The following is a 24,179-nucleotide window of genomic DNA, read 5'->3' on the forward strand; positions in this document are numbered from 1 at the left end:
AGTGATTACAACTTGATATGTATTCTAGATCTGGGTCGCGTTACCGCACTTCATCGGCCACTCGCAGTCCAACAAACATTTGATGTACCACACCGCAGAATGGCTTCTGCATCTTCTGCTACTACTCCAAACGGAAGAAGACGAGTCCCGGCCACGGAATCGGAAGTGGGCACGGACATGGCCAGGCCATGAGCACGCCGCCCAATACCACAGCCTCATCGTCATCCTCGCGTGCCAGCAGCGGCGGCACCAAGAAGCAACAGCTTCATCCCGCCCCCATCCAAAACCATCATTACCACCACCCAAATGAACAGCACAAGTTCTAGACTGGAGCCCCGAGGTTCCCTGCGATCCGATCCCAGATCCCCTATACCATAATACCCAATACCAAACTTAGGCATAAAGATTTTTGATAATTTTTTAATGGAACTTAGCCAAAGTTATACTCTAGTGCAGACTTTTGAGCGCTGCCCCTAGTCGTAGGTTTGTTGTAGTTTGGATATAGCGGAGTTTCAGCCATAGATCGTGACTCAATAATGCACATTTGCATACATATATATACGATTTTCAAATGATTGTGCCTTGGTTCCTTCGGTGGTTTTAGATTTAACCAATAGCCATAAAACGTTGATTTTAATCTATAAGTGTGTAAGCGGAACGGAAGCGGAAACAGAAAGGGAAAAAGGGAGACAGGGAGACCGGAAGTAAACAAGAGACGTGTTTCACAATATATGTATATGTATTTTCTATGCTATTTTTGTGAGGATACCTTGCGCCGAAAATGCGTTAAAATTTCTATTATATAAATTTTAACAACAATTTTTTTTTGCATTATACAGAACTGATGGATTGTTTTCAAGATTTGAATAGAGTTTAATAACGACAACTTTCGTTTGCTAGGTCTATTGATGTTATTGCAAAATAATAGAAAATATGCGAGTTGGTAGCGAAACGGAAGAGTGTTAGGTAATCGTAGCAACAAACAATAAGCGAATTTAAAAAGCAAATTAACAGAAACACGGAACAAAAAATAATAGATCTAGAGTTTTGGGTAGCATTCGAATTCGAAGTTCAAATTGTAATTAGAGCGTGAGCACGAAAAGTGTTTTCTAAAAATAAATAAAAACCAAGTCACCAATTGAATGGCTCTTATTTGCATTTTTTCCCACGATCAGCTTTGCTTCTGGAGCTTGTAAGTCGGCATGAACGGAATATAGTAGGTCCACTTCCAACGACGAATGGCATCCATGCCAAGTGGAAAATCGTAGTCGGTGGCTGTGCCATCATTAACATTATCATCGCCCAGGGGCATCTCGTTTGCCCAGTCGATTAGGCCCCTCTCCTCCGGCGTCCCTGGGATTATATTGTCCAGCAAGCATCCCAAAACTCCACCCACGAGAATTGTAGTGCCCAGTAGCACCGATAACGTTGAGTCCACGGTCTTGTTTCCGGTGTCAATAGCTCCAGGGTTCTTCTGCATCCAGCGGCACAATACCATCGGGAAAAATATTGAGAGCCCCAATATGTAAAGATTCCTTGCGGATCGCAGATCCACATACTGCAAGGTGGATAGCCCAAAAGCTATAATCATGCCAAACATCACACAAAAGATTCCGCCCACCACCGAGTCGGGAATGAGAATGAAAATGGCTCCAAACTTTCCAATTACCCCCTGGAGGACCATTATCAAGGCAGCCCACTGTATTACACGTCGGGATCCAATCTAAAATGCAGATATTTATATTTCCATCAACTTCAATTTTAGTGTTCTCTTTTATATAAATTACCTTGGTGACCCCGATGGCGCCAACATTCTCTCCAAAGGTATTGGTTCCATTTCCAGCTCCCCACAGACCGGCGAGGACAGTGCCAAAGCCCTCGGTACCGATCCCGCGATTGATCGCATGGAGCGGAGGCGAGTGGGCGCCGGACATCTGTGACACCGTTGGATAGTAACTAAGTGACTCCACCGTACAGGCAAGTACTCCGGCCAACATGCCAAGCACGCCGGACAGCGTCACCGATGGCCAGCCAAACTGTCCCGGATACGGGACATAGAACCACTTTGCACTGGTCAGCACATTCAGGCGAACATCGGTGCGAGAAGGATGTGACGGAGGAAAGACATCCGTAGCAGTCAGAATTCCGCACAGACCCCACATTATCATGATGGTCAGCAGGACGGGAAAGAGGCGGAACAACTGGAACTGGCGAATTTCCAAGCCGTGACCCTTGCGGTAGGCCAAGATAGGCACGGGAACATTCGACATTATTTGCGAAAAGAGTGTCAGCATTCCAGTGGTTCTATAAAAAAGATTAAAACCCAAAAAACAAATTACCAGGCTATAAAATTTCTAAGAACTTTAAAACATTTATCATAGGTATAGTTTTACTAAGCTTTTTTAATTTGAAACGATATACATTGCCAATCCAGTATTTCGAACGTAATAAAACTAATTAATAACTATTATAACTATCTGGGTATTTCTATCAGTAATACTTACCCCACAGCAATGCCCCAATGCTTGGATGCGGTTTCAGCTGCGTGCTCGAATAGGGTAAGACCCACCAGGGACACAGTGGGTACAATGGTCAATGGAGTTACGTACTTAAGGATTTTTCCCACCAGACCAGTGTAGCCCAGGATAACTTGCACCATGGCGGACACGGCAATAGCGCCGGATAGCTCCCGCATACGCACTTGCCATAGTTCCTCCCGCTCAGCCTCGTCCATGGCATCCATTACGGCTTGCTCCGGGCACTTCCACTGCGGCAGGGCCAAGATGGCAAGGGTGGGCACCAAGAACGATATAGTTCCGCCCTGAACAATGGGCAAACGGACGCCCCACGTGGCCTGGAAGTAGGTAACGATGCCCGTGACGAAGATCATCGTAGAGATGATGATGCCCCGGTTGGCGTCCTCATCGGACATGCACAACGCCGGCGTCAGGATGAAAGGTATGGAAACAATGGCTCCAATCATGGTCAGGTAGTGCTGGAATGCGAGGAAGATGCTCAAGTACCATGGGGGATTATCGTTGATGGCGTAGAGCAGTTGCGGCTTGGGTTTCTCATTACTTGGAGGCGTGTTAGCTGCTTGAGAGTAGGACTTGGAAGCATCTGTCTGGAAATTAATCAATATGCAACATCAAATTATTTTCAACTAAACACTGCTCAAAAGACTACAGTTTTTATTTTATATAAATAGTTTCTTTTTAATTAAACGCCTTTTCCATATAAGCATTTACCTATTTGTAAAAGGATGATCAATGGGCATCGTACAATTTCAATTTGTTACCATCAATTAATTAATAATTGAAAGTAAAATCTTCATCAATATTATTGATCAGTGTAATTATATTTTCTTAATGCAAATATCTATTTGTTTATGCAAATGAGTGGTTTTTAGTATCGGGCATAGAGATATTCTCTCATTTTATTGTATAATTGCAGAGTACTGAAAATTCATTGTTTTATTTATGAGATTTGCTATTAATGTTTTGAATTTATTAACATAACAATATGGCTTAAAACGCCCCATGGGGGGCGGAATTTAATCTTGGCCCGAGTTTGACTGACGGCTCTGGTCTCCAATCGTGATTAATTGAGCGTTAGTATCAGTGCTTCGATCGCTGGCGACGGTTTTTTCTCAGCTTGTTGAGATCAGTGATTTTAATTAGACCATAAATTAATAGCTGATTGGCTGTGGTGGTACTTAATAAATCAGCTTGTTGTCAGCTCATGCATTGCGGACCGAAAGGTATGCGCCGCATAAATATAACAAATCGTTTTGATCGGCAGTTACTTACTGGCGCAGATCGTTGAAAAAATAATTTGTGAATGAACTGTTAATTACTGGGTGTTATCTTAGCGTCTTACCCCTTAAAAACGCATATGTATAACACATCGGCAACAATTAAGTGGGAAATGCAACTGAGTGAAGAAGTGCCTCGCAAAACAAAATCCGATAAAAATCAAAATAGGAACAGATCAATTGGGGGAATTCCTCTTACATAAAATCACGCGTTCAGTTATTATTTGGTTATGCAAAGAAACATTGGACTTACGGCGTCCTCGATGGTAACATTGTTCAGCTCCATGATCAGGCGAGCTCACACTTTATATCCGCCATAAACTAATTGGGCTAACGCACGGGAAAAGACTCCCGAAGAATTCCGCTGTACGTCCGAGCGCGACAAAGCCCCGATACTCAATGGCGTGATCTTTCTATCGAAAATGTTTTATCGCAGAGAGCTGGAAGCCTTCAGTTCAAGAGCATCTGAGCGCACTGGTGCTCTCTAGAATGGTTCTCTACACAGAACAGGGCATAGTGAAAGTAAAATAAATTAACTTGCCAATTCACAACTCATTACAACTCGAGTGCCAAGAAAAATAAGCTACATATTTTAAAAAAATCAGTTTTTACCAAAGTACCTTAAAACATTACCATCTCAGTTGAGCAACCGAAAAAACACCGCAAAGGGATTATAATATTTAATGATTCCCAATTAAAGTGACAAAGTTGGCATCATAAAGATAAACATGCCGAATGTGATAAAGTAGTATATATTATCTTTCTCTTTCGTTAGACGACGAAAATATTTATGATCAGCATTTAGTCCAAATATTTGAAAGCATACTTTTGGGGGAAACAAAATATATCTCGGATTTTATTTCAATTGAAAAATTAACTGTTCATATTCTTGTGTCAATATTTAACTAAATCACTACGTTCATACATAGTTTAATACACATTAATTTAGTTTTGGTGGTTTTTGTTGTTGTAACTGTTTTATAATGGTGATATTTTCATTCTATTCTATACACACACGGATTATTCTTGTAGAAATTGATAGATCCTTTCATATAAGCATTTATAAAAAGTTCGATACAATAATCTCATACATACTTGTATGAAGTGGGATATTCAGTTTGTTTAATGGAAAGATTCTGACAATGCTTTTTTAATGGGAGTGTATGCATTTTGTATGTGTGCACGCCCTCTTCTGCGCAAAGTTCCTTAGCGTAGTTTGTATAACATTAATCATTACGGTTCCATTAAGTAAAGCACACCAAGTTCTGTTGCAGTCTCTCTTACAAAAATTAAATCAAGTAAAGCCATAAAACAAAACTCATGCATATAAATAAAAATGTCTAGGGCAGCGCAGTGCGGTAGGCGAGCAGCATCATTTTATATCCATCTCCAGCATCCTCGGGCAACCAGAGACTATTAGCTCTTCCTTCTCTATCTATTGCCACATACTGCTCTCGTTCTCCGTATCACTTAAAATTTCCACGACCTCTTCCTCGCCCGTCAGCAAACCCTCTTCTTGCGGGAAACCCTTAAAGCCATCGTCCACTTCTCCATCGCCTTCGGCATCGCCATCAGCTTCGCATTCATCCGCATTCTCGCCGAGCAGGGTAATATCGGTCACTATGGCATCATCCGGTTGCGCTTGGACGGTATTTGTGGCTGCTAGTGAAGGAGCCACGGCGGACACATCCATCGGTGGTAGCGTGGCCACAGGATTAAAGGGCGCATCCAAGTCCTCGAGGCCACGTGGCGGCTTCAGTTTCGACAACTCCTCACGCAGGTGGCGATAGTGGCGGCGCAGGACCATTGAGTTGAACGATATAGTGCGACTGGCCCTCTCGGTGTACTGCGGCTTACCGAGTTCCTCGATCCAGCCCTCTATCTGGGCGCAAATCTCCTCTCTCTTCAACCAGAAGTGCTTGTGTATGACCTTTGGTGTTTAATAAGTAATGCTTGTTAAGTACAGCTGGGCATTTATCAAACTTTTCAAATAAAACTTACATCTTTAAAGCACTGACTTGGACTCCGTATTTGCTCCAACATAGCCCACCGCACACAGGCCTGATATATATTGCTATTATATTCTCGCGATGAATTGGTACCACTTGGACTGCCACGACTTCTTTCAAAGCCCGGTTCATTGAAATAGGGCTCGGGAACGAGGATCAGGGACTGGATGGAAACGAGTACCTGCAGGAAGCTTGAAGTCTGTGCATTCCATTTCTCCTCAGGCCGACCATGCCAGGTGTTGAGAACTGACAGGCAAACTTTGCCGTCATTATAGAGGTTTGGGTTAAAGCGCACCGAATGGCGACCCGTCGTCTCCAGATTGATGAGCATGGGCTGGTTAGGGTAGTCCGGCGGAAAGAAGACATCAAACTCAAAGCACCCGTTGGCGTAAGGCGTGTCCGCCGGACCAGTTATGAGTACCTGTTTGAGTTGTTATATAAAAACAAAACATGAATCTTTTAAACCATTACAAACCAATACAAATTTCAACATACCTTCATGATGTCCAATCTATCAGTATCACAGCGTACAAATACAGAACTACTAAAGCTGAGGGGTAGGCTGGTGGACAGTGTAACTGCCTCCTGGGCAAGTCGCTTGACCCGCGACGGATGGTAACGATCGCCAGCGAGCCGAACCATTTTTTCGAAGTGATGCGAGACCACAAAGCGGAAACTGTTGTTATCCGACTCCACAATCATGTCAAACGTATCGAACTGGCGCTTCTTCATTAGCTCTAAGTAGCGCTGTTCAATTGATTTGCTCTGGGGCTCTAGCTGTGCGCTGCCGTCTTCGTTGGTATGCAACATGTTGATTAGCGCATCAGCATCTGTGGTTTTTTGCACCAGCACACTGGTTTCATGGATATCCGGAATAAGCAAAGCTAATCCCTCATCGTCGCCATCATCGATGTTAAAGGTCAACTGATGTGTCTGTCCCTTTATGTTTGACTTCTTGTTAACTCTGTGAAAGTGGATGTGTTTAAAAAAATGTGTTTTGTAAAGTCTAACGTCTACTCACTTTAACCGTTTGGCGTAGGTATCCACACAGGTCTTCATGCTTGTGAGCAACTCCACTATGGGTGGCGTGCTGTCCCCACTGCCACTGGCAGATGGTTGGAGCAACGAGACAAGCATCTTAGACAGCGATAGGGCACGCAGAAGTTTGAGTATGGCACGGTATAGCGGAATGTGGCGCGTGATATCAAGCACTGAATCGTTGCGCAGATAGGAGCTGAGGGCGGGGATTAAGCAAGACTGCTGCAGTAGGGTTTGGAAGATGGGCGGCAACTCGCCGGTAACATCTCGGACATCATGATAAGCTAGGATGTCCTCTCCGCACATTTCACTTGGGATACAGTCACCCGGATTTATGTAACTGGCTAGAACAAGCAGCAACACTGTGACATGCTCCTCCTCGCTCTTTTGCCGAAGAAGCGCCTGCTCCACATTCCACGACTGAGTAGTAGAACCGGTACCGAAACCAGTGCCCTTGGCCCAGTACATGTGGCTTTTGTCGTCCGACGTGGCACTAGGTGTGGCCTCTTCTGGTGCATTAGTTTTGGTACCGCTTACACTTCCGTTTCCACTTCCATTGCCAATGGTGCCGCTACCACTACTGGTTCCACTTGGCGATGGTTCGCTAATCGGTGCTCCAATCCTGTTGTTGTGCGACTGATGCGAGAAAATGCCGAGGCAATTAAGCACTAGGTGCATGGCCCCCACTTCGATTACCACGCGTCGTAGCAAAACACCGTCGTCGGTGGATAACGGCACACTATCAAGAAGCTGACGGAAGACCTCGAAGGGTAATGTAGGCAAGGAGGGTGCCAGCGACAGACTGTATATATCATCTGGAACAGAGAGCGGGTTAGTTAATGAATTAATGGACCACTCTTTTAACGTACTGCCATCCCCATCTCCCGTGACTCCGAGCACTAAGCGGAGAAGACACTGCGCCCGCATCTTGTCTCGCAGCAAGACATCAGAGTAGGCGGGCAGGCGCAGGAATAATCCAAATGCGGCCAGCGAGTGCTGCGGCACCGAACTGACCGTTGCCAGCTTAGCTGCTGGCTCACAGAGAGTGTCCTCCAAATCCTCATAGATCTCGTCGTTCGGTTCCAATTTCACCCAGTCAGAGAGCGGGGGACTTTTCTCCTTCTCGCTAAACACCAAGGTGGTCTTGCGACCTGAGTGTTCCGGATATACGGTGGGCAGGTAGTGAGCGAGTAAAGATAGACCACCACTGCTGGAAAATCGTTGCAGTGGTGATGGCAACGGCTCAGTGCAGGCAGCTTTGGTCTTCTTTGCCTCGCTTGTGTCATCAGAGCGCTGTTGAAGTACCAGATCAAACGATATACAGGGCGTCGAAAGAGAATGTCCTGCATTCTGAAGCGAGGCCAAAACCTGCGAGATGGTGGCATCTCCAGCTAGAACAATATCAGAATACTCTGGAATGACCAACTGGTTACCATTAACGGCATTCGCCGATTGCAACAAGAACTCATCCACATTGAATATATCTGTAAGAGACTATTTTGTTTAGAATGCATTTATGGCAAATCTAGCGAATACTCACTGGAAGCCAAGTTCGTTGAGCTGGTCTGAGTCTCCTTGTCCTTGTTCATGGCTGCTTGGTTCTTAGCATCTTTTATGCGCTTGTCCTTGGCTGCCACAGCAGCACCAACGGTAAGGAACTCCATGCTACCCGCTTCTACGTTGTTAAAGTTCAGGAAGCTGCTCTTTTCCATTTTGCTCTCACTGGATTTGGCAGTTGCACTCGATACGCCGCTGCTCGAGGCAGAGGTCTCGCCAGCTCGCTGATCTGTTGGTTGTTGATAAACTAGATTACTAAACACTACGGGGTCAAAATAAAAAAAAAAAATATAAAGAAATTAAATTAGAGACAAAAAATAAAAGTAGGCTAAGCCAAATAACAAAAGCAGATACAAATAAATGGTAAAATTAAAAAAAAAAAAACTCACCACTAACGCAATTCTGCATAATCTCTTGGCACGTGGTGCTAGTGGTCACCGTGAATAGCATGTGGTGGGCGCTGCTCCTCCTGGCCGGATGATTGTTGACTGCTGCTACGGGTAAGCTAGTACTTGCACCACTCGAAATCCCGCCTAGAACGGCGGAGAGGGTATCCCTCCGTTGCAAGGGCTGCTGACTTCTAACAGAGACTGTGATGTGTTCATTCTCGAGGAGGAGCTGCAGCACCATCTGTCTAGTAAATCCAGATATAGTTGGTCGAACTCCATGCGAAAATCTTAATGGTTTGCAAATTATGGCTCCAATGAGCAACGATGTAAGATTTTCCTGGTTTCCGGGATGGCAGGCGCTAACTCGCGTAAAGAAGTTGATTGTGGCCCTCTCCAGGCGGATAAACGATTGTTCCTTAGGCAACGTCTTGCTGAACTGGGCGGCATGTGTGTTACAGAGCAACTGCAGCAGAGGCTTCCAAAATACGGAGCCCTGCATAGTACCTAACCAATCACGCATTGGACCTTCGGCACAACATTCGGCAAAGAAATCTAGCACTTTGGGTACATTCGAGCTACTTAGCAGTGGAGTATTATAAACCACATTTGCCTCGGCCTTGTCAAAGTCCGTAAGAGACGAGTCCTCGTCATCTGCTGCAGCGGCTGCCTGATTGTTGGCTAACGGTTCGTCTTCCGGCACTGTAGATGCAGAAGCTACTGGCTCCGATCCCGGCATGAGATGCATGCAATACTCGTAAATGGCGTGGGCCAATAGCTTTGGAAGTCCGGAGTCTAGCATCTGGTAAACTGCTGCAGGGGACTGGCAGGCCAAGGCTAGAGTCTTTAGGAATGTGGGACGCTGTAGCAAAACACTAAGGTTTTCGCTACCCTCACGGCGGAACCAAGCACTACCACTTTGCACTTTGCTGTCATCAGTTTGACCTCGAGCTGGAGGTTCCAGCTTAACTCCCAGCTTGACCAACAGCTGGTTAAACAGTTCTGGCTTAATGAAGCACAATGCACACAACAAGGAGTCAAAACTGCTCTTCAGTGGCTCATCGTGCTCCAGCGAAGAGACCCATTCAAAACAGGTCTCGAACAGCGAAGATGAAATGAGAAGCGGTAACTCAGGCAATTGTTGCTGGGTATGCACTTTCCACAGAATCGAAGCAATCACCTTAACAAATCCACTTTGTGGGTTATTACAGCGCGCCTGCTTGCTGTAGTTGTCGTGCAATTGCATTACCCAGTCGATAAGCACGCGTAGTTTGTCCAGTAGGTGCTCCGTCGATCCGGTAACTACTTCATAAATAAGATCACACACCGAATCGCTGGAGAGTTTAAAAACTGTCAAAGTACATTTTTGGAATTAGTTCGGACAAAAAAACTGGAGTCAAAAAGCTAACCTTGCGGAGTGGTGTGCCACAGGAGCGTCCTAAGAAGTTGCAAACTGATCTCGTGGTTGTATGCACTTAATTTTAACAAAATGGTCTCCAAGTGTTGCTGTGCAAGACTAGGAATCATTGGCATTATGTTTAGCAATGAGCAGCAGGCCTCTAAAAAGCCGGGATATGCAGCCGGATAGGCGGCGATAAGATCAGCCAGCTTACTGTCTGGTTGTAAAGCGGCCACATGGAAACAGCGCGACAGAATGCGAACCCAGCCAATGCTAGTCTTCGCAAAAGCATCATCTTCAAGCATGGAATCCGCATCCATTGCGGCTAAAACTGCCGTTTGCACTGGCGAGGAGCACGTTGCTAGGGAGTCAATGAACGGACTCGGTGAGCGAAGGCCATGCATGCGATTTCCGAAGATTGTCTGACCAAGCACAGCGATTTGTACGAGACCCACATTTCCACAGTCCTTGGGTCTAAAATACGAAATAATGATTACATATAAAATGAGAATTAAAAAAAAAGTAAGTTTTTGCAACTTACTTGTACAGCCTCAGAACAATGCTGGTAGCCACCTCTGCCTTGGCCAGCTTTAGTCTAATGCAGGTCAGACCAGTGGTGGCCATGGGAGCACCCACTGGGATCGAACCAAGGCCGTAATCTCTAGACAGCTCTAGAGCCACCGCAGATGGACAGGATGCCAAACTAGTTGTGTGCGGCACCAGCTGCACCTCTTTCAACAAAATTGCTGTGGGCAACGTTATAGTCAGATCCACATGCGTCTCATTTGGATAGAACATATAGGTCCAGGCTGGCGATCGCGGTCTTCGATGTGAATTATTTGGATTTGATATTAGTACCTCTGCACTTTGTGTCGCATCATTTTCGGAGACAATATGCGAGAAGGGTGCAAAGTTGATCAGACCATCGTACTGAGCAGCACTTCTCGGCGGCTGTGCTGACGTGGGACATGTGGTTCCCGTACCAGTCGTTGTCTTTTTGCAAGCACTACTTGCCGCCACATGATTATTACGCTTAAAGCGCGTATTGCGCGTCAAGTGTTGCATAATCAAAGAAATCTGTAAAAGTTCACTGTTGTAGTTATTTGTAGAGAACAAATTAGACTGTTATCTTACCAATCCTGGTTGCATGTTGATGATAGTTTTATTAAGTCGCACCAGGCTATGACATATAATCTGAATTCCGCCCAATTGGGTGAACGTTTGCACTGCCGCTGGTACTTCCAATACCTTCGAGATGTACCACAGGAAAGGTTCAGAATGCGGCAGACGCGGCAGCGTTGCATTTCTCGGAATAGTGGCTGTAGGTGAAAAAATCGTCAGAATTTAAAGCAAAATAGCTTAACAAATAGACTTACTTTCTTCAAGGTATCGGCAAATGGGCACCACAACAAGTCGGGGATGCGAAGCCTTGTCGTTGAGAGTAATCATCAAACTAAAGACGGCGTCTGCAATTGTCTGCGGGTCATCTAAAATCATATTGGACTTCGGTGAAAAGAAACAGCCAGAGGACATCATGGTGAAGGTGTTTGTCGAGCACTGGGAAAGCGTTCCAAAAAGTCGCTTCATTGTGGGGAAATGGCGGAGTACTAAAATGGGAGTTATTAATTAAGAAATATATATAAGCACAATAAATTGAAACCTACCCCAATCTGCAATGCAAGGCACTTTGCTGCGATGTCCTTCCGTGTTTAACTGCTCCGCTTTAGTCTCATCCGTTTGACTCTGATTGGAAAGTTCCTCCTCCTCGGGAATGGTAACCTCCTACAGTGAAAATATGCAAATGTGATAGGTTTCATAACGTTTTGTACGGGAACATACACTTGGTTGCCGGGGCATCTCTGTCAATACCATGTGTGACGATAGTTTCAGCAGATTTATAATAAGTGAGTTGTCGCAAATTGCGGCATTCTGCTTGTTGGGATTTTCTGATCCCAGAACGTTGGCAAACAAATTGCTAAAATTGTTGCCAACTGGGCTGTTTTCATTTCCACGCTGACATTGTAGCCTCTCGCCATTGGATATGTTGTTGTACACCAGGAAAGCTATGGAAAAAAAAGAGCTCCATAAAAATGTATACAGCGAAATAACTTTTACTACTTACAAACACTTTCTGTGATTTTAAGCGCAATGTTGAGGTCCCCCTTATCATTGGGCATCATAAGCAAATCACGAACCAGCTGGTTTTGAGCATCAATTGGACCCTGCTGGTTGCTAATAGAGCCACCAGGCTGCACCAACTGAAGCACAACATGCAACAAAATGTCCTTAAGTCGACGCTTGCACGGAATGCCACTCGTCTCGCTTTTGCTGTGCAGCCAGAGCAATAACTCATGCAAGTGCTTGCAAATAGTAGGTCCAGCCTGATAAAAGATTTATTTAATTTGTTAGTCGCTTCAGATGTACCATGAAATCAGTTAAATAACTTACGCATCGGTTGGTGATGATAGATGAGCTCATGCCATAACCGGAAAAGAATCGTAGCAGCACTTTTTCAAAGTTTTCATCATTCACGATAGCCTCGTTGATACGCGTACAATCCGCATCATCTCCGATAGGCAATGAGTTGCAAGCGAGAAACAGGCACTGAAAGCCAAGACACCAGGTCCGCAGTTTTATATCACTGTGCCAAGCCAAAGCCAGGAGCAATCCCTGCACCGCATTTGCTCCAAACGGAATTTTTGGAACATCCGAGTGAGTGATGCCACTGGTGTATGGCTTGTCCGAGAGCTCGCAATTTAGCGTCAGCCACATCTGCAGCACCTGCTCCAAGTGCACCCACGTGTCTTCAAGGTGCAATTCCGCCAGGATGGAGTCAAAGACCCTTTTAAACATCACATAAGTATTGTCACCGTTGTATTCCGTGCCTGACCAAAGTTGAGTCAAATATTCTGGCCAAGGAGCAGCCTCAGGTGGTGGAGAGACAAACTCATTGGTCAACACCTGAGGAAGCGATGAATAGAGATCCAGGGATGTGCGATTTGTTAGCCTTCTCAGCTGAGTTTCTACGTGCAATTCCAGACCCACGTCCAATCGTGAATCCAGAGCAATCGAGATAGACTTGCAGAAGAAATTGAATGTATTCTTAGACAGGGCATTACTTTCCTTTTTGGTAACTGGCTTCGTTCGTTCAATCATGTCAATGTCGTTTAGCATTTCATCGAATTCCGTGTCATCGCATTCAATTAATGAAGGTAGGTAATTATATTTGACGGCTGCAATTAAAAATTGAGTATATGATAAAGTATATGACTGTTCGCATCGATATATAATAAAATTGGAGGACACGGGTAGGAAAATCATACGTAATGGGAATCAAACATAAAGCATATAAATGGGAAAAAATATTCTTGTACCAGGAACCGTAAATGATTAATATTATATTGCTTAGTTGATTAATTTCAATTGCTTAAATTATTTTTGAAAAAGTTACGGTCCCCAAACACAGAATATGTGGTAGTCAATCCATCGAACTGTGCTCCTTGCATATATACCAGGCTGGGGCTGGGTTCTATGGTTAAGAAAATAACTCTGATTACCCTCTTGATAAAATTCTCTTGCTGTCGGCATCAGCGTCTCAAATAGTGCCTCAGTACACGAGGAAGCAGTGGCTAAAAGTATGAAAAATTCATTGGAAATTCTTTACAACTCTTGATAAGGAAAAACAATGTCCGGGGAAAAAAATATCTACCGGCAATCCGAAGAAATGAATACCTCTGCAAATGTTTTTGTGGACAATATATTGAGCACAACTTTTCACACGTATCGTATTCATTTATAAAATAATCGATTTTGACCATTTCATAAATATTGAAGCATTTAGCTTAACTAAGGAAGCTTGGTACTTACAAGTATAGTCGCTGAAAAGATCCCGTGTTTCCTGGATCGCAGCTTCCATTGTACGCGGCGTGTCATTTGTAGGTGTGACATCATTGTCCCGGAACTGCTTGTCCGCATCCAAAAGATCCTGCAAGTATTATTAGTATATAGTTTATTAGTTTTATTCTATTGTCAAGTTGGCTTGATGAAGTCGATGTTGCACTTACTTGCAGTAAACACGTAATGGCATGAACAGCCCAGGGATGCTGCTGATCATTCCACACGGATAGACGTACAAGTTGCTGCAGTTGGGCGATGGTCACAATCTTACACAGCTGTACCGACGGTCTGCATGCAGCCACCAAACGGGCAATGACTTTGCAAGTGAGCAAAAACTGGTCCATATTGCAATCGAAGTCCATTTCAAGCAACAGTGCAAAGAGACCGCGAATAACCACCTTAATGTTATCCATTCGAAGTGATTTTAATCCCTTGTCAAAGTTGCTGTCTCGTTCGCCATCGGTACCCGGCACAGCCTGATTCTTAGGAGAGGATGAGGAAGCCGCACTCTTTGATGTATTGCCACTGGAACTTGAAGGACCACCCACGCACAGGCCAGAGGATCCCATATTAATCTTGCCACCTGTAGAGGTCGACTTGGTTGGTCCAGCGCCCTTTGATTTCGTTGACAGCTCCATGAAAATGCCTGGATGCTAAGGATAAAACAAATAATTATTATAAAATTAAGTATTAAGTGAAGAGTAAACTCTCACCTCATTCTGTATCATATAAATCTTCTTTCCCCAGTCAGCGTAAGGCTGCGCCAAGTACTTGTTTTGCTGAATGATGCGTTTTTTAAAGCATCGTAGCTGTTTGATGTTGGGAGTTGCACTAGGTCTGGCCTTAGTAAAATCGCCCTCGCAGCTCATGAAGTCCCAGCGAGCTGCTGCTGCAATTTTTAAATATTATTTTCCATTGTTCTATTAGAAAACTGCGTTTAAATTGCACTTACATTTATCCTTGCGCTCGTTGTCATCCAGACACACTGAGAGAAACAGAAGTAGCCAGGTAATCAGCTGCAGATCAGATGTGGTGCCCATTGCTGCATTGCGGTCAGCAGCGTTTGCCGACGTGCTGGGCTGCTCCGACTGGAATTTGTAGTGCGGTGAGATGGGGGCCAGCAGCTTGACGAGCGTCTTAAGCACGGCATCGATTACTATAGATCGGCATGCGCCCATAGCAATGCTTCGACGTCCCAGGTAGGTGAGCAAAAAGAATATGCTGTAACAATATCGAAAATTAGTTTCGTCTTAGTTTCGTAGATTTTAGTACTAACCGGTCCTGGGGGAAAGCCTTGCAGTTCTGGGCAGAGAATAGGCTGCAGAAGGTGTCAGCGAGAAAGTCACCCCACCACGGTTGGAAGCAGCACATACGCACAAGCAAGGAGCATGTTGCCAACTGTAGCTGGGCATCGCCGTACACAACCAGGGCGTTGAAAAGCGCCTTCGCCGTGGCGGCATTGAATCTCTGATGAACGGGCAGGATGTTCTTGATTCCATACTCAATGGAGAAGTGCAAGAGCACCTCCACCAGACTCAGACTAAGCACTCGCAACTTGTCCCTCGAGGCAGCGCGCAGGATATCCTCCGTTAGAGGAATAGATTGTCCCGGAAGAAGCGTTGTCGTCGGAGAATTAGGGGAAAGAGCTCGTTCCAAACGGAGCACCACGTTACGTATAACATTGATCTGATATTGCAGAAGCATGCACTCATCATACAGTGAAACCACCTTATTGTTGTTTTCCAGCCCACTTAGCTCCTCTTCACGTTGCTTGTTGATAAAGGCCTGTAGATGAGCCACATTGGACAGTTCACTATTTCTCATGGGAGCCAGTAGATCCATCAACTTGGAGCTAGCCAAGCTATAACGGCAGTGGACATCCTCGTACAGTGCATTTAGCGACTTTATTTGCGATTGAAGGCTATGTGTGGGATGCTTGATGTACTTCATAAGCTGGTCACCATATCCGTCGTGCTCCAGCACTACTGGGTGGCCAAAGAAACGTCCCAACGGCACTTTGCACTTGGTGGCCGACATGCCGATACGACCAATAATGGTCAACTTTAGGTAACGGCATATTGGGGCCGGCTGAATGTCGCTGAGCACAAGCGTTTTGGTTTGAATGTCATTCACCTGCACCAACCGCGTGCAATCGGTCTCTTCGTCAAAACACCAGATGTCGATATTAAGGGAGGTCAACTCATCGCAAGAGGGAATCACCAAATCTGTTAGAAGAATATGCTGTCCAAAGTCTAAAACCACAAATCGCCGTGCACCCGAATGCATGCGATCGATGACGATCATCTGTTTGGGCGGCGGCGTGATTAATTTGTGCCAGGCAATCGGCTGGCACGGATTGGCGTTTAGACTCTCAGTGATCTTTTCGCTATCCGCGGCATCGTCAAGTATGTTACCACCTGCTGACGTGGCTTGTTGTGACATGTTTGATTCGGACGTAGCCTCAGAGCATACGATGGGAGCTTCCACCTCCAAATTAAATGGCGGCGTTGTGTTACCGTCCCAGTTGTCCAGTTTTCCAAAGTCATCGAACGAAATGTGCTCATTGATCTTCTTTTGCATGTAGCTTTCAAGTAGCGACAACTTCGGTAAAAACTTTGCAATAGTTAATTTGTCCATTATGTCTGCTTTTTCTTTTTTAACCTCCTCCTTTAAGGTCTGTTTAACGGAGTTTAACGAAGACACTATTAAAAGATAGGTCGATATATAAGTTTTGCATGAATATATATATAGTTTTTAAGATAATGCATGTGTCTTAATAGAAATTACTTACATGTTTTATCTTTGAAGCCATTGACCAGACCAAAAGCATCGTAATCGACCTTTTCCTGCTTTTCATTTTCATCTACCTTCATTTCCTCTACCAGACACTCAACATCATTGACCAAATCATTGAGCTAGTGAATATTAAATTAGATTCTATAAAAAAGTATATCACTAATTATTGGTATACCATTTCCTCTCCTTTCTCCTTTGCAACCACTTGTTTTGGCATCATCATAACATCCTCGATTATCACGTTGGCACCAGTGTTCCCTCCCACACTATCAATATTGTCGATACGAGTAGCTTCGGAAGTCTGAACGCAGTTAAAGTGAAGCTGAACCACCTCTAACAATCCACGCAGTTGGTTACTGATGCTTTTTCCTCGGATCAGATATGGAAATGTGCGGAAGTCTACGCCATCTGCAAATGAAAATGTTGCTATTAACTGAAGTCACGGATTTTATTATTTAGAATGCCACCTATTGAGCTTAATCGCTTGATGTCCAGACCAGTCACTGGCAGAATTGTGGGACTGCTGCGTATCACATTGGCAACCGATGAACCGGGACCTTGTCTGCTGACGTTGGGGAAGTCAAAATCAAAGATTTCCGGCTCAAATGGATACCCGTAGAGCCCGAATCGCGTGCATAACAGAGCACAGTGGGGGTCCCAACGCTTGTCGATTTCGGCTGCAATCTCTTTTAACAGACTGATCGCCTGCTCAGAGATGCTATTGTGGGACTCGGCGGTGGATGTGGCGCAGGTCAGCATCATATACCAGCGCACAACGCTACCACACTGAGCGCGCGGTAGCTCTGGAAAGGTGTTGGCAATCGCCGCTTTGAAGCTATAATCCAGCGTCGTGTGATCCTGCACCTCTGCCGGCAGATTGGTTGCACCCCTGCAAGTTATTTTATTGTTGATTTTCATTGGAAATTGGATAAAACACGTGCTGTTACTTACTCTGTCAACATGATCAGCAGTTTCACACATTTGTGGGCCGTACTACGTTCGCTGTAGATAACGCAGTTCCGCAGCAATTGCTCGATATGCTTCTCAGCCAGGGAAATGCACTCGAACTGCTGAGCAAGCAAATCTTGGATGTTAGCGGCTGTCTGTTTATTAATCTGGTCCTTGAGCCGCTCCGATTTGGGTGAACGAAAACGGTTCAGCCGGATGAAGCAAATCCAATTGAGTATATCAAGTGATAGGTTCTTGGCCAACGAGCTGGAGGCCGGATCACTAGCGATGCGTAGCAGTTGCACCAGCAACACGTTGCTCTCCAACATGGCTATGCGCTGCATCCGTCCATTGCTGATTCTACTGTGAGACTTCACAGCACGCACACTGATGGATATTTCGTGCAACCAGTCGCAGCCTACAAATAAAAACAGAAATACAAATTTTATAAGGATTCTGGACCATCAGAAGGAAATGCAACGCCATGAAGTACCTTCCCTACTGGGCAGTTGCTCGAGCCTGCGTCCAACAGAGGGAGCAACTGCAGCTGACTGGCTTTGGGTCTTGTTTTTAATGATCTTCGCCACAAATACCTTTTCATTGTCTTGGGTCTTGGGTTTGTTTACTTGAATAATTTTAACGCAAGCGTTTTTTGCCGCTGGAAATACTTCAAGGACTGCTGTCTTGACCACACTGATTATATTTGCCGCCACATTAAAGGGGTTTCTAGAGACCTTGTTACGTTCCACAAATCCCTCAACATGATGCGGCCGCTTGTGCCGCGTTGGTGAATCTGCAAAATGGGGCGATATGGACCGTAAACGACTTCAAAACTGTCCGCAGAAAAGGCGCAATGCAGGCTGTTGGACTCTAATTCTGACCCGACTCAAAATTCAATTGGCGTTAAGTTAGTTTAGAATAGGTATACAGAAAGCAAATAACAAGGGTATGTATTCTAAATTATTTGGTAAGATTACGATTTGAGACCAAATTTTATCGCCACCTTTCCCCAGGTTACATACCTCTAGTCTTGTTCTGCCCATCTTTCGACGGATCCGACACTGTTTTGATGTGGAGCAAGAAGTTTCTAGTACGGGTCTTAAATAGTTTTGGGGATGTGAGCGTGGCGGTGCCTCCCTGATCACACAGATCAATGCAAGAGGAGAGTTCAATGGGACCGGCCAAAACTTCCGCATTGTGGGCTAGTAAATATTCCTCACTCAGCACAGGATTTTCGTTGGCAACTAGGAGAAGGATAGACACATTGTTAAGAAACAGCTAACGCTATGTGTGGTTGAACTTACTATATGAGAGATCAATGTTGTCATCGATGACATTCGGCTTATAACTGGAGTGAGGTCCCTTCATTCTGTACCCAAATCCATTGTTATTTTGTTTCAATAACGTAACCTGAATTGCTGCAGGGTTTGAGCATTGCTGGTAGACCGTAAACTTTAGATCAATGTGTCCCAGAGATACGGGTTGTGCCAAGTTAAGCTCTATAATGTGCTCGTCCCAGGTGGTTCTACAATTTAAAACATCCATTTTTTTTAACAAATATTACCATTCATATTCCTGCTAAGTACTTACGCATCGTTGTGAAGACGCCAGGTGCGAGTGAAATCTCGTTCGTCGCCACCATGTCGCATGTTTTGGGACTGTTTACGTTGATTCTGCACCTGCCCGATATCGTTCCAACAACTGGGAACTTCAGCTGAGTAGACGGTTAGTTTATCATCGAATTGGGTGAGGGCGTAAAAGACTTTTAGGTCTTCGAGTGTCAGGTCAGCCGTCTTGTAAGCGAGCAGGTTCGCATTGGTGGATGGCGCGGAAGATGCCGATGGCGAAGTTTGGACGTGCGCACCCTGAGCCGCGCTGGAGGAGTTCGGGATTGCAGCTGCCTCACTGCCAGCATCCATGCAAATAGATTCGTTGGCGAGCAGGGTCTTGCCCAGTAGATCCGTTCTGGCTAATTGGCGTCCGCCATCCGTAACACTTACGTCCGCTGCCTGTGTTAACGTGGTACTGCAGTCATCGTCCATTTCCAAAAGTTCGTCTCCAGAATCGTTCTCCCCATCGCTTAGCGAGTAGAAGAGCAAGCCACCCTGTCGAGAGCAACAGCATAGCCTATCCAAGTTCCGGCAATAAACCACAGACTCGAAGTGCTCGCCTTCCTCCTCGATGACCATTGTGCCTTGGAAGTCAGCGAGAGAATATATTTCCACGGTGCCATCTGCACACACCACACATATGGACCCGGCATCCTTATGCTCTGGAGAAGAGTTGAAGTGCGGCAGAATGCACAGTTGCTTGGGGAACTTGGCCCTACTGAAAGTCATGGCCAGGGTGTAGTCGTTGGATATTTCAGTGTCATCGTAGTCGAACACTAAGAGCTGAGCTGCTACATTCCCTTCGGCGTTATTATCTGAACGGGTGAAAAATTTAACTCATTCTTATTTGTGACAATTAAGAGAGCGATTTCCCTCGTACCTGTCTCCATTGACTCGTCTGTCCGCTGCTCCTCATCCTCTTCCTCCTCCTCCTTGGCCACGGTAGCCATGATGATTTTGCTTCCCTCTGCCTCCGGTGCCTTGGTACGCAGCAACTTGACCAGCAGTTGGTTGCACTTGGGAGTAGTCGGAAGAATTTCGGCAATTTCGATTACCTCCTGGTCCATGTGGTTCACACCGTTTACCCCACTGCTGGCACCATCTAAAGCGTTCATGCGCTTCACACTTGTCCAGCTCTCAACTACACAATCTATCTCTTCGATGGCTGTCATTTTGTCGATACTGCTGTTAGTGCCTCCATTGATCATGATGTTATTGTTATTATTAGAGGAATTTCCTCCCAGAGAACTCGCCTCGTTGTTGTTGTTATTATTATTATTATTGTTTTGGTGACTAATCTCCACATCCACGACCAGCTTATTAATCTCGTTGCCCATGCCAATATTGCTGACATTCACCGTATTCGATGATCCCACCATCAAACTGAGAGGCTCCTCCAGATTGTGATCCAGAATCTGGGACAGTGTGCACAAATCGAAATCATACAGGGCTGAGGCATCGTCGGTGTTTTGGCTAACTCCATTATTCTTGTTGTAGGTCATAAGAGCGGACACAAATCCGTTGCTATCGAAGCCATCGGCGAACTTCTCGTATGGTGTCATAGCCTTGTTATCATCATCTTTGGACTCAAGATTCACTTGGGTCACTGTGGCATTGTTTTCAGCGGACACTGTAGCGAAATAAATAGTTCATATATAATGATGATTTCAGTTTATACAGGGTTATCAAAAGTATGTACAAAAATTTGAGTTCCAAACTAACCGTTGACCATCGGAGAAGAAGACTTCATCAGTTGGCCTCCACCGCTTGAGACGCTGCCGCTATCATTGCTGACGCTCGTTGAGCTCTCACTGTTGCGGTCCACTTCCACGATGTTAAGCACTACCATGCGCAAGGCCAATTCTCCGCTGCTCTGGCGCACGCTGACTCCCAGAACAATTTTGGATCCAACAACGCCGGCCCGAAGCGTGGACGTGGAGGTGATATGCTGGGCATTCACACTGCCAAACTTTCCACCAGATACAGCATTCAATCCCGAGTTGCATCCCGCTCCATTGCTGCTTCCTGAGCCGCCATAATTAGCCGCCGAGTACACATAATTCACCTTGGTGCGAGCTCGTGCATTCGGTAGCACACATATGGCAGTAACGCGTGCCCACTCGAAGCTCTCCTCGAAAATGTAGTTAAGCAGTGTCGGAACATGAAAGGTGTGCATCAGCTTCAGATGGCGTTCAATGCTCCACACGCTCAACTCTCCCGTTTGCGAGCAACTGGTGCAGAGCACGTTCGCGTAATCACTGTTTGAAATGATATCGAACCCAAGTCCTGGTGCTGGCAATGCGGGATTAGTGGCGTAGGTTATGGACAGCGGGACGTTCTGTGTATATTCGCCCTTGACAAATGGACACAGTGGTGAGTGCCTCTCATGCTCGCTCCACGGCTCATCCGTCTTCTCCCAGCACACAAGACACACGCTGCAGGTGAAGCACATGGCGCGATCCTCTCCAGATGAAGATGGCTGATGGTAAAAACCGGCCTGAGCCATCTGATCGGGCAGAGCCCATTTGTAGTCCATATGGGGCCACTTCTCAAACGTCTGGCGTCGCACTGCCTCCGAATGCATAAGTACGCGCTGAAAATTGCTAAAGTTCCAGCCAAAATCTGGCACGCGGGAGCCCATCATCATGTCGGTCAGACGCTCATTAATGGCGGAAGCGATGGCCAGCACGGGAATGTGGCGCTCCAGCCGCTTCAGTAGGATAACCATATTATTGGATACTAGCTTTAGGCTAGAATAGGGTACCTCCAGACATATGGTATTCCACTGAAACGAGGAAATCTGTTAGTATGAAAAATTCGAAGTATTAGGAAAACTAAATACCCTCTGGGCCTTAATGCCCTTCTTGGCTTTCAGCTGCGCCTGGTTTATCTTTTGCGTCAGCTCGTTGCTAATGTCACAGGGGCACTCCAAGCCCTCACTTTCCAGTTCGGTTATGCAGTTCTGAAAGATGATCGCTTCGGACAGGATGATCTCCAGCTTGATGTAGTCGTCGTTTTGGCCAATTGGAGCCTGTAGAATGGTGTCCAGCAACAGCACGCCATTATAATCGCCTCGCAATCCGAGATTGTGACCATCCCAGAACAAGATCTTGTCTTGCAGAGGCATATATCGACCATGCACAATGCTGTCGCCTGAAGAGGGAAAGCCCGGACGAAAGAAAACATTAGAAAGGGAATGTGACTTATTCTTGCCGATTTCATCATAAGTTTGTTTCCTAAGCCTATAGATAACGGGACTATATCCGTGAAATTGAAGACCGAAACTTTTCCGAAAATCGTTTCCGTGGCACAAGTTCATGGGCAGCGGGGGCGAATGGGGCCATTAAACAGAACAACTGCGTAATAGAAGAAAAACAAAAACAAAATGCGTGCTGCTAGCGGCTAATCGCAAGCAATAACAAACGCACTGCGATAGGACAGTACATAAGATTTCAGCTTCCATGTCGAACCCCATGGATTGGATCAAATTATAAGTCTCCATTTAAGGATTTCCCAGAGCTTTTGTTAAAAATTGATGACAAACGCATACACAAAAAACTGCCAGAACACACAGCCTCACATACAAACAAGCCGACAAGTGCAAGGCAATTACGTACAGAAATGCAATACAGTAAGCCATAGCTGTGACGACTGCAAAACTACTATGAGGGCCTAGCAGGCAAACAATTGGAATTTGTTTTTACTAAATTCGCAACTAGACCGGTAGAAATGCTAATGGAAAATAATGCAATAATACCGTTTTAGTGTCTGCGAATACATTAGCATTTTCAATGGAACTCTTAAATCAAATTTAAATTGAAAATTTCAATAATAGATAAAAATTTAATATTGTATTTTTTAAATTTGTTAATGTTTCTGTTTAAGACCAAAATGTTTAGCAACAATTTGAAATCTGTGTTACATCGTTCTTCTATAGATATGATTCAGACAATTCAGATATTCGATGAACCAGAAGACTATTGATATATTGCTATTTTTTGCTGTGTGGGTTCTAATTCGCAGTTTTCCACTGTATTGACATTTGCGTGCGCCAGTGTGAGTGAGTGTGTCCCATTCGTGTGTGCATAGGTGTGATTTTTTTTTCCTCGGAAATCTTACCATTGCTACTGAGGTGATAGGTCTGCAGAATCACTCCTGAATTGGCGTCCAGGACCTTGACCGTGCTTCCGTTGTCAAAAAGCAAAAGGACATTTAATTGCGGATGGTAGACGACGTTGCGCATCTCGAATGGTCGAGATGGAGCGCTATTACAGTCGCCCAAATCCAAGTAGCCATCTTGCTTGAGGACGCGCTGCTGGTGATGCTGCTCCGTGGCCATTCCGGAGGTGCGCCGCGGCAATTTGTGTGCTCCTGCTTCTGGTTGGGATACTCTGTAGGGGTTTTTTTCGCAATTCAATTCGGAAAATAATTGCTGCGAAACAGAGCTCTGTGCTTCTTCTTCTTCTTCGTTTTGCCCCTTCTTCTTCTACCTTCTGACAGATGTGTTTGCCATTCGATTGCTAGCAATCGCCTGTGAATGCCAAAAATTAATCGAGTGCCCAGGGGGCGCGCGAGTGTAAGTGGGTGTGGCCACGTCAAGTCAGCAAAGTAAACACATTTAAAAAATAAATAAAATAGTCCACTTTTCAAGCTAGAGAGCAACAAATTCGGCCTACTGCGCTTAGGGCATTCGATAATTCAGAGCCATTCGATAGACAGAGATGC

At 45.2% G+C, this 24,179-nt stretch overlaps 3 protein-coding genes across 13 annotated transcripts in view; 1 reads left to right on the top strand and 2 right to left on the bottom strand.

Annotated features, from left to right (window-relative positions):
* Positions 1-1,073, top strand: part of Nuak (Nuak family kinase) — a 44,162-nt gene extending 43,089 nt beyond the window's left edge. For all 6 annotated transcript variants that reach the window (NM_001382101.1, NM_001275529.1, NM_001382098.1 and 3 more), the window contains 1 exon segment: positions 29-1,073. In NM_001382101.1, coding sequence (NP_001369005.1) covers positions 29-83 — 55 coding nt within the window. In that variant the 3' untranslated portion in view covers positions 84-1,073.
* CG6293 (uncharacterized protein) lies at positions 412-4,219 on the bottom strand. Of its 2 annotated transcripts, none has more exons than NM_001275530.1 (4): positions 4,068-4,219; positions 2,505-3,124; positions 1,788-2,304; positions 412-1,723 (listed from the first exon to the last, which is right to left on the bottom strand). In NM_001275530.1, the coding sequence occupies exons 1-4, from the start codon at positions 4,098-4,100 to the stop codon at positions 1,172-1,174; spliced, it is 1,722 nt and encodes a 573-aa protein (NP_001262459.1). In that variant the 5' UTR covers positions 4,101-4,219; the 3' UTR covers positions 412-1,171. The 2 variants fall into 2 exon arrangements, with proteins under 2 accessions (NP_001262459.1, NP_649994.1); NM_141737.3 differs by having other exon boundaries at positions 869-1,723.
* Positions 4,220-4,644: 425 nt separating this feature from the next.
* On the bottom strand, positions 4,645-23,959 carry Bruce (BIR repeat containing ubiquitin-conjugating enzyme). 5 transcript variants are annotated; one of them, NM_001275531.2, is made up of 33 exons: positions 23,574-23,959; positions 22,297-22,607; positions 21,177-22,239; positions 20,335-21,084; positions 19,435-20,269; positions 19,149-19,369; positions 18,867-19,088; positions 18,338-18,637; positions 17,848-18,262; positions 17,364-17,785; positions 17,072-17,304; positions 16,892-17,015; positions 15,377-16,802; positions 15,053-15,321; positions 14,814-14,989; positions 14,268-14,753; positions 14,071-14,188; positions 13,761-13,832; positions 12,652-13,436; positions 12,326-12,584; positions 12,043-12,266; positions 11,868-11,985; positions 11,580-11,810; positions 11,338-11,522; positions 10,745-11,280; positions 10,214-10,677; positions 8,808-10,154; positions 8,402-8,680; positions 7,731-8,345; positions 6,845-7,676; positions 6,319-6,787; positions 5,816-6,244; positions 4,645-5,744 (listed from the first exon to the last, which is right to left on the bottom strand). In NM_001275531.2, the coding sequence occupies exons 1-33, from the start codon at positions 23,791-23,793 to the stop codon at positions 5,250-5,252; spliced, it is 14,931 nt and encodes a 4,976-aa protein (NP_001262460.1). In that variant the 5' UTR covers positions 23,794-23,959; the 3' UTR covers positions 4,645-5,249. The 5 variants fall into 5 exon arrangements, with proteins under 5 accessions (NP_001262460.1, NP_001262462.1, NP_001262463.1 ...); NM_001275533.2 differs by lacking the exon at positions 18,338-18,637 and having other exon boundaries at positions 14,814-14,986; NM_001275534.2 differs by lacking the exon at positions 18,338-18,637 and having other exon boundaries at positions 8,402-8,647.
* Positions 23,960-24,179: the final 220 nt, after the last annotated feature.

Source organism: Drosophila melanogaster, chromosome 3R (assembly GCF_000001215.4).
Source record: "Drosophila melanogaster chromosome 3R".
Taxonomy (NCBI): Eukaryota; Metazoa; Arthropoda; class Insecta; order Diptera; family Drosophilidae; genus Drosophila; species Drosophila melanogaster.